Raw genomic sequence first — 12,145 nt, 5'->3', positions numbered from 1 at the left:
AGACACGAGACAGGAGACAAACACATTTTTGTTTTTGTTACAACACAGCTACTCCTATTTCAGGGAGAGACAGAAAGAGAAACAGGATATGAGTTTAGGAAGATGAATCTGTGAACATTTTATCTGTTGGATCAATGGGAAGTCAAATAACAAAGAGCACCTGGCTTTTTGTTTCTTTTGCTCCCAGTTTGCTTTCCAATCAATTTCTCTAACTAGAGCTGCAACGATTAGTCGTTAAGAGATTAGTCGATCAAAAGAAAGTTAATTGCGTTAATCATCATTTTTCAAGCAAAGATATCAAACATTTGCTGGGTCTAACTTTTTAAGGCCCTGATCACACAGAGAGCATTTTGCCTATCGCAAAATGCGAGGCGCGCACCACTGCCTTTTTTTAAAATTGAATGCCGCTAGTGGAAAAAAATGCTTGCTGTGCCTTTTTATTGTTGCCAGGGAAACATGGACTCACCTCCTTATTAACCTAACCTTCCTGTGTAATCGGTCTACCATTATTTTTAGGTATTTTTGACTGTAATTAGTATCTAGTTCCTTAAATGGACAGGACGAGGGTACTTGCTGTAGCTCTGGTTGAGGGTTAGAGGCTATCAGTAAATAGTTTGTTGGGCACAGGAAAACGGAGATCTGTGTGGGTACATGAGACCCTAAAAAAGAGGGTGGATCATGGGGAGTACCACCAGTTGGTCCAGGAGCTTCGCCTCAATGATGGCCGTTTCCAGGCATATTTTAGGATGACTCGGGGGCCGTTTGACAACCTCCTGTCTATCGAATAGCTCTGGGTATCCAGCAACCACTACCACCAGTTTCTCCTCCATTGTTTACCAACTGTAAACTCGTTGTTGTGACCACCACAGAAGACCCACCTCTCAAATCATCCGATTGGACAATGTGAAAAAGATGACAAAAAAAGAGATGACGTGAGGCGAACTGGAGGAGTTCAGAGTGCTCCGGTGCTTAGAGCAGAGAAATTCGAGGCGCGTCACAACGCAAGAACTGCAGCAAAAACCTTCATTCTCAGAAAAAACAATTACAAAAAAGCGCCTTGTTGTCATTTATGACTGTTCGGACTGTTCGTTGGAGCAAAAAAAGCAATATAAAGAAGTCACTAGGGCTCTGGGAAATTGTCATGAGCTTTTTTCACATTTTTTTGACATTTTATAGAAATGATTGATCAGTTAATCGTGAAAATAATTGGCGGATTAATCAATAAGGAGAATAATCATTAGTTGCAGCCCTTTTTTCAACCTGTGTGTTGTCTCTTAAATGAGATTCCTCACGCATTCTTCCTACTTGATACATTTTCCACACATTTCCTGACGGCTGATGTGTGTTTGCGTATGTTTTGTAGGAGAGCGAGGAAGGAGGCGACAGTTCACAGAAGCGCAGCGTGAGAGACAGCGGCTACGACTGCTGGGACTCTGAGAGGAGCGACTCTCTCTCTCCACCAAGACACACTCGAGACAACTCCCTAGACAGGTGGGAGACATCTGTCAACACATACGCACAACAAATACATGGACGAACACACCAGGGGTATTTCAGATGACTGATGAAAACTTAAAGGCAGCTGTTGACATTTTCAGATTTCAGACACTCAATTCAAACATCACAACAGATTTTACTAATGTGGAACCCCACATGTGACTTTGCAGTGAGATGTTTTTCATCTGTTTTGCTTGATTTTGACAGTCTGGACTCCTTCGGCTCCCGCTCACAGCACAGCCCTTCTCCTGATGTGGTGAATCGAGGCAACAGTGACGGTAGGTTTCTGATAAATGTCTCTCAAATTCTATGAAAGTTCTGAGCTGATGTTTCCCACTGCTTCCAGTTTTTATGCAAAGCTCGCCCCATTTCTTTGCGTATTAACATGAGAGTGGATATAAATTTTCTCATCTAAGTCTCAGAAATAAAGCAAACAATTCTCTAACTGTTGAACTATTCCTTTAAAGCAGCGACACAAAACCCACTCATCCATAAATAGTCTGAGTGCTGTTCTCTAACATGTTGGGGTTTTAACCTTGTGGCCAGTCAGGCGGGTTGTGGACAACAGCTGAACGTCTCAGACACTGCGTGTGTGTGTGTGTGTGTGTGTGTGTGTGTGTGTGTGTGTGCGCGCCCCAGATGCAGCAGCTGTTGGTCTGAGTAGCAGTCACTAGAGATTTAGACCTGGGAAACACAGGCTGAGGTCAACATCCTGCCTGTCGCATGTCAGTCTGTGTATGTGTGTGTGTTTGAGGGCAGTATCACAGGCATCCTGTTTGTTTCTTTTATGTTGACAGTATAATATGTGTGCAGAAGGGTGACAAGAAAAACACTATTCCAGAGCCGGGAATAGACTCGTCGCCTACATACTCTGGAGGTCACAGAGACAGTGTGCTGCTTTGCAAAGTAATATTTATTACCCGACAGGAAAGATGGACACAGGGTATAAATTGTCCTGTTCTGTCTGCATGTGTGTTTGCAGAATACTTTATAGATTTATGCACAATAACCTTGTCGAAAAGTTGGCACTGACTGCCCACATAATGCTGTTGCAGTTACATCTAAAGCATAATTCTGCTGTAATATAACTTATCAATAAGTATTTTTATCAGTTATGTGAACACTGTACTCTGTACTCAACTAAAAGTTGAAAGAGAGATTTTGAAAGATTTTGGAACATCCGACAGGTTGTAAACAAGCCAGCAGCTTATCTGAATGCTATTAATCCCTTATTGTCCTCCATAAAATATGACTAACCTAGAACTCTGTTAAAAATATGTCCAAGTGGTCATGTTTCTTGCCTGTCTGACTTCTTTGTAGCAAAGTTGCCCTATTTATTAACTCAGCAATTAACTTGTTATTATTACCAATAGAAATAAAGGCCATAACTACAAAAATAAGACCAGTGGTTCTAATGGAGCGAAAAAAATACTGTTAAATTTCCAAAGGGACTCACATAAAAAACCCTCATTTTGAGATAGGAAAGGGTTAGGATTAGGGCTGCACAATATATCGTTGTCTTATTGTCATCATAATGTCAACATGCATGATAAACACATGATATTATACTCAGGGAATGATGAAAATAATTAATTCATCAAGCAATTTGTTTATTTCAGCAGTAAATAGCAGCAGAGAGGTGGACTACTTTAACATGTTTTTATCATATGTAATATCGTTATTGTAATATTCAACACATTAGTGCATGTTTTCCTCATATCATGCAGCCTGACACATAACTGCCTTGTCAGTCCTTACAAATTTAATTAAGGTGGTGGAAGGGCATTCCTGTGAACAAATGTAGTGCTGATTTCACTCCGTGGTGTTACAGTAAACATTCAAAATGCTTTTAAGTGTCTAAAAACTTAACATAAACATGCCATGGTCCATTTTATGTTTTTAATGTTTGCACTTACCGACATGGAACAAATGGGCATCGAAGATGTTATGAAGTTTTAGTGTAACATGGAGCTAATTTGTCTTGAGAATCAAACAGCGTTTGTAAAGGTTATTATGCAGGGACCAATTAAAAATAACTCCTGACATACTTTCTAACCTTCTTCACTCTTTTCTCTTTTATGCTCCATTGCTCTTTGTTGCCCAGGGCGAGGCAGCGACTCAGAGGCCGATGCCCCCAGCAGAAGGCCAGATGTGCGAAAAGATGACATGTTGGCCAGACGGACAGCCAGCAGTGAATCAAGATGCTCCATTCCCTTTAACCAGTTTCTTCCCAACCGAACCAACGCCAGCTCCTACATCCCAACTCCACGCCGAAAACCACACACAGAGGAAGGAGAGCAGCGGAGGTAATGACCATCACGGCAGCACAATAGATAATTCAGATGCAACTCATGCATTTTACACAAGTTAGTAAGTGCTGGAAAAATAGACAAACTGAGCAGAAGGAAAAGGTAAATCACACAAGACACACAAACTACCTCATTCCTAATCTCTCCCTGCCATTGCACACTGTTCCCCAGTCACCCCCAAGCCACTCCAGAACAGCCTAAAAAAACTGGACCACACCACAAAACTCCTAAGACTGTCACTTGGGCACTTGAGAACAATGGGGAAAAAGTAAAACAGGAAGAGGAAAAGGTGACCCGGGAATCGGTGGAGCAGAGGAGGCTGCAGATGTTGGAGAAGGCAGGAATTAAAGTGCTGCCTGCTGCCGTTCGCTACAGCAGGTCAGAGAGGAGGGGCATGAGAGCTGCTGCTGTGGTTTGACAGTTTGGTCGTGTTCACTAACGGATCTTTATGATGGTAATTGTGTTTGTGTGTGTTTTTTTTTCATGGTGCTCCACTCACACTGGTGCTGATGTTTGACAGTTTGGTCATGTTCACTAACAGATTGTTATGATGGTAATTCTGTTTATGTGTTTTTTTTTGGTGATGCTGCACTCAAACTGGTGCCGAGGTTTGATGTTTGGTTTTGTGTAGCTGTCTGTTTGCAGCAAACTGGCTCATTAATGATTAGTTTTGTGTTGGCGTAGAGATCTGACTAACTGCTTGGTACTTCTCTGTGGTCCACATCTGGAAGAGGTTGATTAACATCATGTCAGTTGTCAATATTAGATTTCAATGGTCATGAATTGCTCCCTGGTTGGTGTGTTAACTCTGGCGCACACAGTCATACATTTGCCTGTAAAGTATGACTAATCAACGGGACTGTGCCATATGACAGTATTTGTGGACGAATGTCAAATCTGAACGTTGCATGTCCCCACCTCTGCTCACAACATGCAACAATGGATTTTTAATAATGTCTGAAATTACCCTTCTACGACATTCCATCTCCAACCTCAGCCCTCCCACAATGGAGCACCGGGAAATGAGGTCACCATCCCCAAACATCATCCTTCGCTGCGAAAATGACTTTTTGAGCTCTAACAAATCTGCATTGGACTCCTCTGACGCAGAAGAGGAGGCAGAGGTGAGGAAAGTCCCCGATGTTCAGAGAGATGACCTGGCATCCAGACGAGCTCTTCGCGGCCCCGTCGCTCCCAAAGTGCATCAGTTTGTCCCTCCACCTGTATGTAGTGACAAAGACCGAGAGCGCTGGGAAGGCATTAGACGAGCCTCGCAGCAAACGCTGCAGGAGAAGGAGATCAGGTTAGCCAGTGTTTGTGTGTGTGGAGCCGTTTTTCTTCCATCTTCTCTCTAACTCACTGCTAAATATCCTCTTCCATGTTCCTGCTCTTTTTTTCTTCTTTGGGTGTTGTGGTCACTTGTGGTTTGACGTGTGTGCTCCACTTTGATGCGTGCTGTGTGATGCCGTTGTACTGGCTCTGTGATTGGACAGTGAAAAGGAAGCAGTCCCTGACATCATTACACGCAGAGACAACCCCTTCCTTAAATCCACCCCTCGCCATGAGGAAGAGGAGGATGAGGAGGAAGATGGAGAAGAGGTTAAGGCAATGCCTAATAAGCAGAAGGATGACCTGGCTCGGAGGCGGGCTCAGAGTAAGCCCCTCCCTCACAGGGATGGACCAGTGAGCTTTGTTACTGCCTCCATTAGTGAGGCAGATATGCAGAAGTGGGAGAGACTCAAGATGACTGAACCCAGGTGCCCATCACACTCTCTGCTTCAGCACACATGCAGTACAAAGCACTTAAATGCTGCTGGATGTTGAGTGTGTGGTGTGTTAATGACTGGGAGGATGTGCAGTGTGTTTGTGCTTCTAGTTTTACTTTCAGTTTGAAACAGATCATTACAGGCAGGAGAGGATCTTTAATCTGCAGAGACTTTCATATGAAGTTGCAGCCCAGCCTAAATATTGTTTCAAACCCTCACAAACAGTGGGTTAAATACACAGGGGACTTGACTTCAGTCCTCACCAAAGTGCTGCACGTCAGTACACATTGTCTAAAGTGACAAAGACTCATGACTCTGTCTCAGAAGTCCAAATATCATTGCAACAACAGCTTATTTTGTGAATGCATACGAGGTGGAGCAGTAAAATAAAAACCAACACCGTCTTTACTTTACTTAACTTTTACTTTTCTTTTTGCATCTTTAGTTTCAGCATCATTGATCATTGTTCACACTAATTGGCAGTAAACTCCAAAGAGTTACTTTTTGGAAGAGTTCAGGATCATGACTTTAATCACCCTATTTCCAGTCTTTGCGCTGAGTTCAGCTTATGGCAGAAGCCCTCTGTAGCTTCCTATTTACTTTTTCATGTGACAGTGGCATCAATATTCCCATCCACGAGAGCACGAGAACAAATAAGTGTATTTCCCAAAATGTCAACCTGTTATTCCAAGTCATTTGTTTCACAAAAATACCCAAAAAACATCGGTTCTAGCTTCACAAATATTTGAGTTTGCTACTTTTTTTCTGTTTTATATCAAAAAGGATATCGTCACGGTTTTGACTATTAAGACAGATAAACAATCAATTTGTCTCCTTGGGCTCAGGGGAATCATCATGGGTATTTTTCCACTGTTCTCTAACATGTTACACATTAAATTATTGACTTTGTAATCAAAAGATATCAACAGGTTAATCTATAATGTGAAGAGTGATTTTTTGCAACCTTGCAGATTGCAACCAGCTGAAACTTCTCCTGGTTAGAATTCCAGTCAGAACATTTACATGACATTAGAGAAAATTGATTTATTGTGTAAGTGCGACTAAAACTGGATTTTTAAAATACATGTAAACGTGTTAGTCTGATTGAAATCATACTAAATTCTCAAAGTTGGACTAACACACTCAGAAAATGTGATTGGGATTCAAATTACTCCTGGATGCATACAGTTCAGACCCAAACTGGCTTAGACGCTCTGCGTAAGCTCCACAGTTTCTGCCCCAGGCTTTTATCTGGAAGTCGAATACCATTAAATGCATAATAGAAGAAGCTACTAACAACATGGCGAAATCTACATCCAGCGTGCATTTCATCTGTACAAAAAGCAAAACGTATAGCACGTACGTGATGTACAGAGCTGTAAAGTTGTCCACCATGATACCAGTTTGTTGCTAGCTAACTGTAGCTAACTTGTTTGTCGATTGTTTGGTCTGTGATGTAATAGGTCCAATAATAACAAGCTGAAAGGGGGGCATATAGCCACTTAGTCAGACATACTTAGGTCAATAAATTGATTCCCCTCCCATGCTTGTATACTGGGACAGGGACAGTAGCCCAATTAAATGGCCTAGTCAAGCTGTAGCCATAGCTCTTCCTCTCCAAACAAACAGACACAGTGATTAAAACTGGCAAAAACATTAAATAAAGCAGTTTCTCTTTAAAAGTCAGTGTTTTGCCGATACTGTTTGTCACAGACGGACTTCTAGTTCTGGGCTACTGTAGGAACATTGCGGTGCAAAATGGTGATATCCAGAAACGTCCGCCCACTCCCAATGTAGATAAACGGATCAATCTTGGGTATAAAAGAATAGTAAACACTAAAGAAAACTTATTTAATATGTGTTGTTTCTGCTAATATATCACCCTAAATCCTACACACTGGACCTTTAAGCCGCCTCCTCTTCATCTTTTATCGTTTGAAACACAGTCAAAAATATCTGAAAACAGCCTTAAAATATACTTCCACTGTCTGCTTGTCAGTTTTTCATCAGTTTCAGCTCTGTTTGTCTTTGGCCCTGTGTATCCTTTTGTAAACAGCCATATATCCCCTCAGAGATAGTCTCCCTTCTCTTCTTCTCTCTGCTGCTCCCCATGTTCTCATCTGCTTGTTTATTCTCCTCACTATTGTGCACTTCAGGCCTCCTCAGTCTTCTTTGACAGGCATTGAAACAGAGCAGGGAATTGGCCCGTGTGTGTGAGACTCTGTGTGTGTGACCAAAAGAGAGGCGACTGTTGGCTGTGTGCACTGCCTCGGCTTTGTTTTTCTGTCTCTGCGCTGATGTCATTACATAGGATAAAGAGTTTTTTGTGTTCCCAGTGGAGCAGCAGTTACCGGGAAAATATGGCTACCTAGAACAGATAAAAAACTTGGGGGGCTATGTTGTGATTGTACGTATGTGTTGAAGGGATTTTAGTGCATAACCTCATGCTTTGTGCTCTTCTGTCCATCCACACTTCCTGTCTGATTCATCATTTCCACCTCATTCTTCCTTTGTCCTCACAGTCTGCTCCTCTGTCTCTGATTGCTCATGGTTTCTTTTCCACCCTCTTTTGCCCTTTTGCTGGCTGTGTGTTGTGTGTGATTGTACGCCTGTGTTCATCTGTGAGATTGCATCTACAGTGAGGCTAGCCCGGCCCCTGTGTGTCAGGCTTGTCTGCAGAAAAATTATGGAAGTCCTTTCAGCGGATCAGCAAAGGCTGGACGAGGTCACAGCAAAGTTGTGACCTTTGGAGGTGTGACTGAGATCGGGCAGCCAATAGACACAGTCACGTCAAGTGAAGGGGAGGAGACGGAGTTGCTAAGACGACTCCTTTCCAAGACAACTGTAGCAATGCCTACCATTGGCCTGGGCTCCCAGCTTTCAGAGCGGGAACGCAGGTATGGACGAGGCCAAATACAAGACATCTTAGGCAACAGTGGCTTTAATCCAAAGCTTTTTGCATTAGTGTGGCCTGTATTGAGAGATAACTAGGTTAATCTCTGTTTATTACTAAATAAATGGTTTAAGTAAACTGCTTGTCCATGTCGTTTTGAAAGATGTTTCACATTTCAGGCTCATTTGAATTAGTAAATGAGGTCGTTTGGATGCACCTCTCTGCATTGTGCTGATTTGCTTGTAGTTTTAATAGGAAACACAGGCACACACACAAGGGTGTAGGTTTTGTTTCAACATTGGGGGGTACACATATGAAACAGGGTCCTCCGCAAGAACATTTTTAGCATCAAACACTTAATTCCCTCCATTCTGGTGAATTTTTGTGCACCAGTTTGTGCCTTGTCTTCATCAATTTTTAGGATTTTGTCAAAATTAAAGTCGTCTTCTACTGTCTTGTTTTTAGTAGGAGACATGTCCCCTACATCCCCCCTGAAATCTACACCTATGCACACACATGCATGCATGCATGTACATGCTGCTGTGACAAGTAGAAGTATAGAAATCAGCCAGGCCGATAAATCGGCTGATATTAGCTCATTGCAGATATATTATAACTGGCATGTAAATGCAAGTAAAAAGAAACTGCGGATGGGCTGACAAGTAAAAAGATATGTTTTAGGTAGTTTTCAAACGATATCTTCAGTACATATTTGATAAGAGAGCACTGGCAAGTTGGCAAGTTTTGGCTATTCTTATCGTGTTTATTTATATCATGATTTAATGTAAATATTGGCCAATATATCAGCCGCAGAAATCCTGGTTGGGCTACAGAGAGTCCACTCCATGTGTTTCTGTAATGATTCTGTAAACCTTTTTCTCCTTAGATGTCTGTTCAGTATCAGTATCAAAACCTTTCATTGGTGGAGATTTTCATGTGGCTCTGATGGTCAAAGAGTTTAAAATGTCATAGCAGGTCTTTTATTTTTTCTTATTTATTGTAGATTTGCATTAGTTTTGCATGTTTTTTTCTAACCCTTTTTTATCTGTTGCTAAGACACTCACATGATTGGTTTTTAGTTTGACATTTTTTCTTCTTTACGATCCGTGTTCTGTGCTCTTGGTGGCCACCTGTGGCCTGCTGTTCTGCATGGTCATGCCTGGATTTTAAGACTATAGTTTCCATCCTTTTTGCCACAGTTTGAGCTTTATGTGATGCTCTCGCAGGCAGGTAGATGGAGCTGACCTCAATCAACCCACCCCTCCTTCTGCTGACCTCCCACCCTGCACCCCTGAAACCCCTCCTACTGCTGCTGAGCTGGATGCACGTCTGGCTCAGTATGAACAGAGAGCAGAGGAGGAGGATGAGGAGGAAGAGGAAAGAATCCCAGATCTTCGGAAAGACGACATGATGGCGAGGAGGACGGGAGTTTTCCATAAACAAAGCGCCTCTACAGTGACTTACAACCGTTTCCTGCCTCTGCCCAGCACTAAGCGCGGCACACAAGGGGAGGTCACCACTGATGCTGCTCCGCGGAACAAAAGGAAAGTGCAGGCAGACAGGAGCAAGAACCTGAACGTCAGGTGGGCTGAGATTTGTGTGTCTAACAGTGTGCGGAGGCACTAACACGCTTGGTGTGGTTTGCATCCTCAAAGAGATTCTCCAACATGATGTTTAGTTATTTCAATTATAGGAGTTTCTCTCATAGAGTTGAGCAGCAGCCACCCAGAGTTCCCATGGAAACACCTCAACCGCATCCTGACACGATTGTCATCCGAGCAACGTCTCACAGCGAACGAGAGTATGATGATGATGACGAGTACGATGAAAATGAGCTTCTGCCTGACCTGGAGAAGGATGATATGATGGCACGAAGGACCAGATCATTCCAAAAACAGAGTGCAGCCAGAACAAACCAGTCCCTCAACCAGTTCCTCCCAGTGCCTGGATCAGTTAAATATAACATTGCCCCAGTGTCTGCAATGAAGCCACTACACAGCAGACCTAAACTCACAGAGAAGATGGCTTGTGAGAGGTATTTACTGTGTTTGAATGATGAAGAGATTGTGGTGTCGGCCAACTACTGCAACTAACGAACATATTTTACTGGCAGAGACGAAGGTTTGATTATGTTTACAAGTTAAATGGCCTGCAGATCTAACACTAATACATCTCTGTGGATGATTTATAGTGGATCCTGACCCAAGTGTGATGTTGACTTGGTTCCATGTTTGAGTGCCTGCAGCTGGACGCTTGATGTGGTTTCATTTGTATTATTTGTATATGAAAGAACCAGTCGACTTTGATTTGCTGTTGGGATTGGATTCTTGGAGTTATGGTTCTCATATGGCTTGATGAAGTTTGTGCTTGGATTCTGGCCTTTTGTTTTTTTGCTGTTGAGGTTTAACCTTGACTTTGTTTGCTATGACTTTGGTTGTTGGGCTCTAGTTGAGTACTGAACGGCTGTTATCTTTGTATTTAAAGTGTAGATCACTGCTTAGTCACCTAGGGGCGACACAGCTGCTACTCTGCTCTCTCGTTTTTTAAATTCTTGGGGTCGTTTGCCCAAATTACAAACAAAGCTAAAAGCAATTACCAATAATTTCCTTGTAGGTTTTGGGGAAAGAACTATGTAACTTGGTACTAATTATACAGATAATTTTTTTTTTATTTAACAGTGACTATGTGTTATAAACATTAATCTTGAATCACAATGAGAGATGCATAACACCAGATTTAGCTGACAGCTAGTTTCCATCTGCAGTCCCCACATAAAATAACAAAAACACAAAAACAAATAAACAAACCAACAAAATAAGTTAGCAGTCAGTGTTAACTGCTGTCTCCTCACTGTACAACATCAGCACAGCCACACAGTCACACAACCAACACATTTACTGTAACAGCAACTTGCGAGGCTACCCCCCCACCCCCAATAAAAACGTGCTCCATGAACCCCAAGTAAAGTATTCATTCACCATCCATTTACTACAAACTCCTTTATTCTCCATTCTGCATATGTGGAATATGTGGATGAATGTTTAGTTGATATGTTGTGTGCTCAAGAAAATATCACACCAGCAATGTACCAACTGAACATTGTCTCTATATTCCCTCTTACTACTTGTACCAAATGACATTGTTATTTCCAAGAATCTTTCAAGGACATTATTAGGATATCACAGACTTGTAAAAAGGTGAATTATGTTTTGCCAAAAGCACATTTTTTTTTACTTACCTGTTATCTAGCCAGACTGATAGTTTTGGTTTTATTTCCCAGGTTATGAGATATCTGTCTCTTTAACTTTGCAAGTGCCAAAGACACAAGTAAATATGGCTTGAACTATCAATCTATTAATTGATTTATTGCTCATAAGAAAGTTATTTGTCAGTTTGTCGAACAATTTTCATAAGTGGTTAGTTGGGGTACTCAAGCAATTTAGTATTATCCTTGAATACAGAAGGGGGACTTACAAAAAACGTATCCAAAGAATGACCCCTTGCTCTCTCCGTAATCCAACTTGCTGTCATTAGTTTTCATAGGGGTGTTATCTTCAGAAAAAAAGAACTTCCAATAATCACTGATCACAGTGAGATCTGTTCATTATCCAAACTAACATTTTCTGTAAGATGTTGCTTTTATATGTAATTGTTCAATGTTTTGAGCTGCTCAAACACAA

The 12,145-nt window shown here is 41.8% G+C and overlaps 1 protein-coding gene across 5 annotated transcripts in view; it reads left to right on the top strand.

The window, feature by feature from the left end:
- Positions 1-12,145, top strand: part of LOC125885582 (LIM and calponin homology domains-containing protein 1-like) — a 33,971-nt gene that overhangs the window by 10,429 nt on the left and 11,397 nt on the right. For 4 of the 5 annotated variants that reach the window (XM_049571238.1, XM_049571241.1, XM_049571240.1 and 1 more), the window contains exons 7-15: positions 1,364-1,491; positions 1,705-1,775; positions 3,602-3,803; positions 3,978-4,184; positions 4,804-5,109; positions 5,300-5,563; positions 8,212-8,469; positions 9,692-10,048; positions 10,159-10,500. In XM_049571238.1, coding sequence (XP_049427195.1) covers positions 1,364-1,491; positions 1,705-1,775; positions 3,602-3,803; positions 3,978-4,184; positions 4,804-5,109; positions 5,300-5,563; positions 8,212-8,469; positions 9,692-10,048; positions 10,159-10,500 — 2,135 coding nt within the window. The remainder of the gene's footprint in view (positions 1-1,363; positions 1,492-1,704; positions 1,776-3,601; positions 3,804-3,977; positions 4,185-4,803; positions 5,110-5,299; positions 5,564-8,211; positions 8,470-9,691; positions 10,049-10,158; positions 10,501-12,145) is intronic. The other variant, XM_049571239.1, reaches the window with a different exon arrangement.

The sequence above is a fragment of the Epinephelus fuscoguttatus genome, linkage group LG3, assembly GCF_011397635.1.
Source record: "Epinephelus fuscoguttatus linkage group LG3, E.fuscoguttatus.final_Chr_v1".
Classification (NCBI taxonomy): Eukaryota; Metazoa; Chordata; class Actinopteri; order Perciformes; family Serranidae; genus Epinephelus; species Epinephelus fuscoguttatus.
Note: the sequence above shows the minus strand (reverse complement) of the source record. Positions and strands in the feature narration are given on the sequence as shown.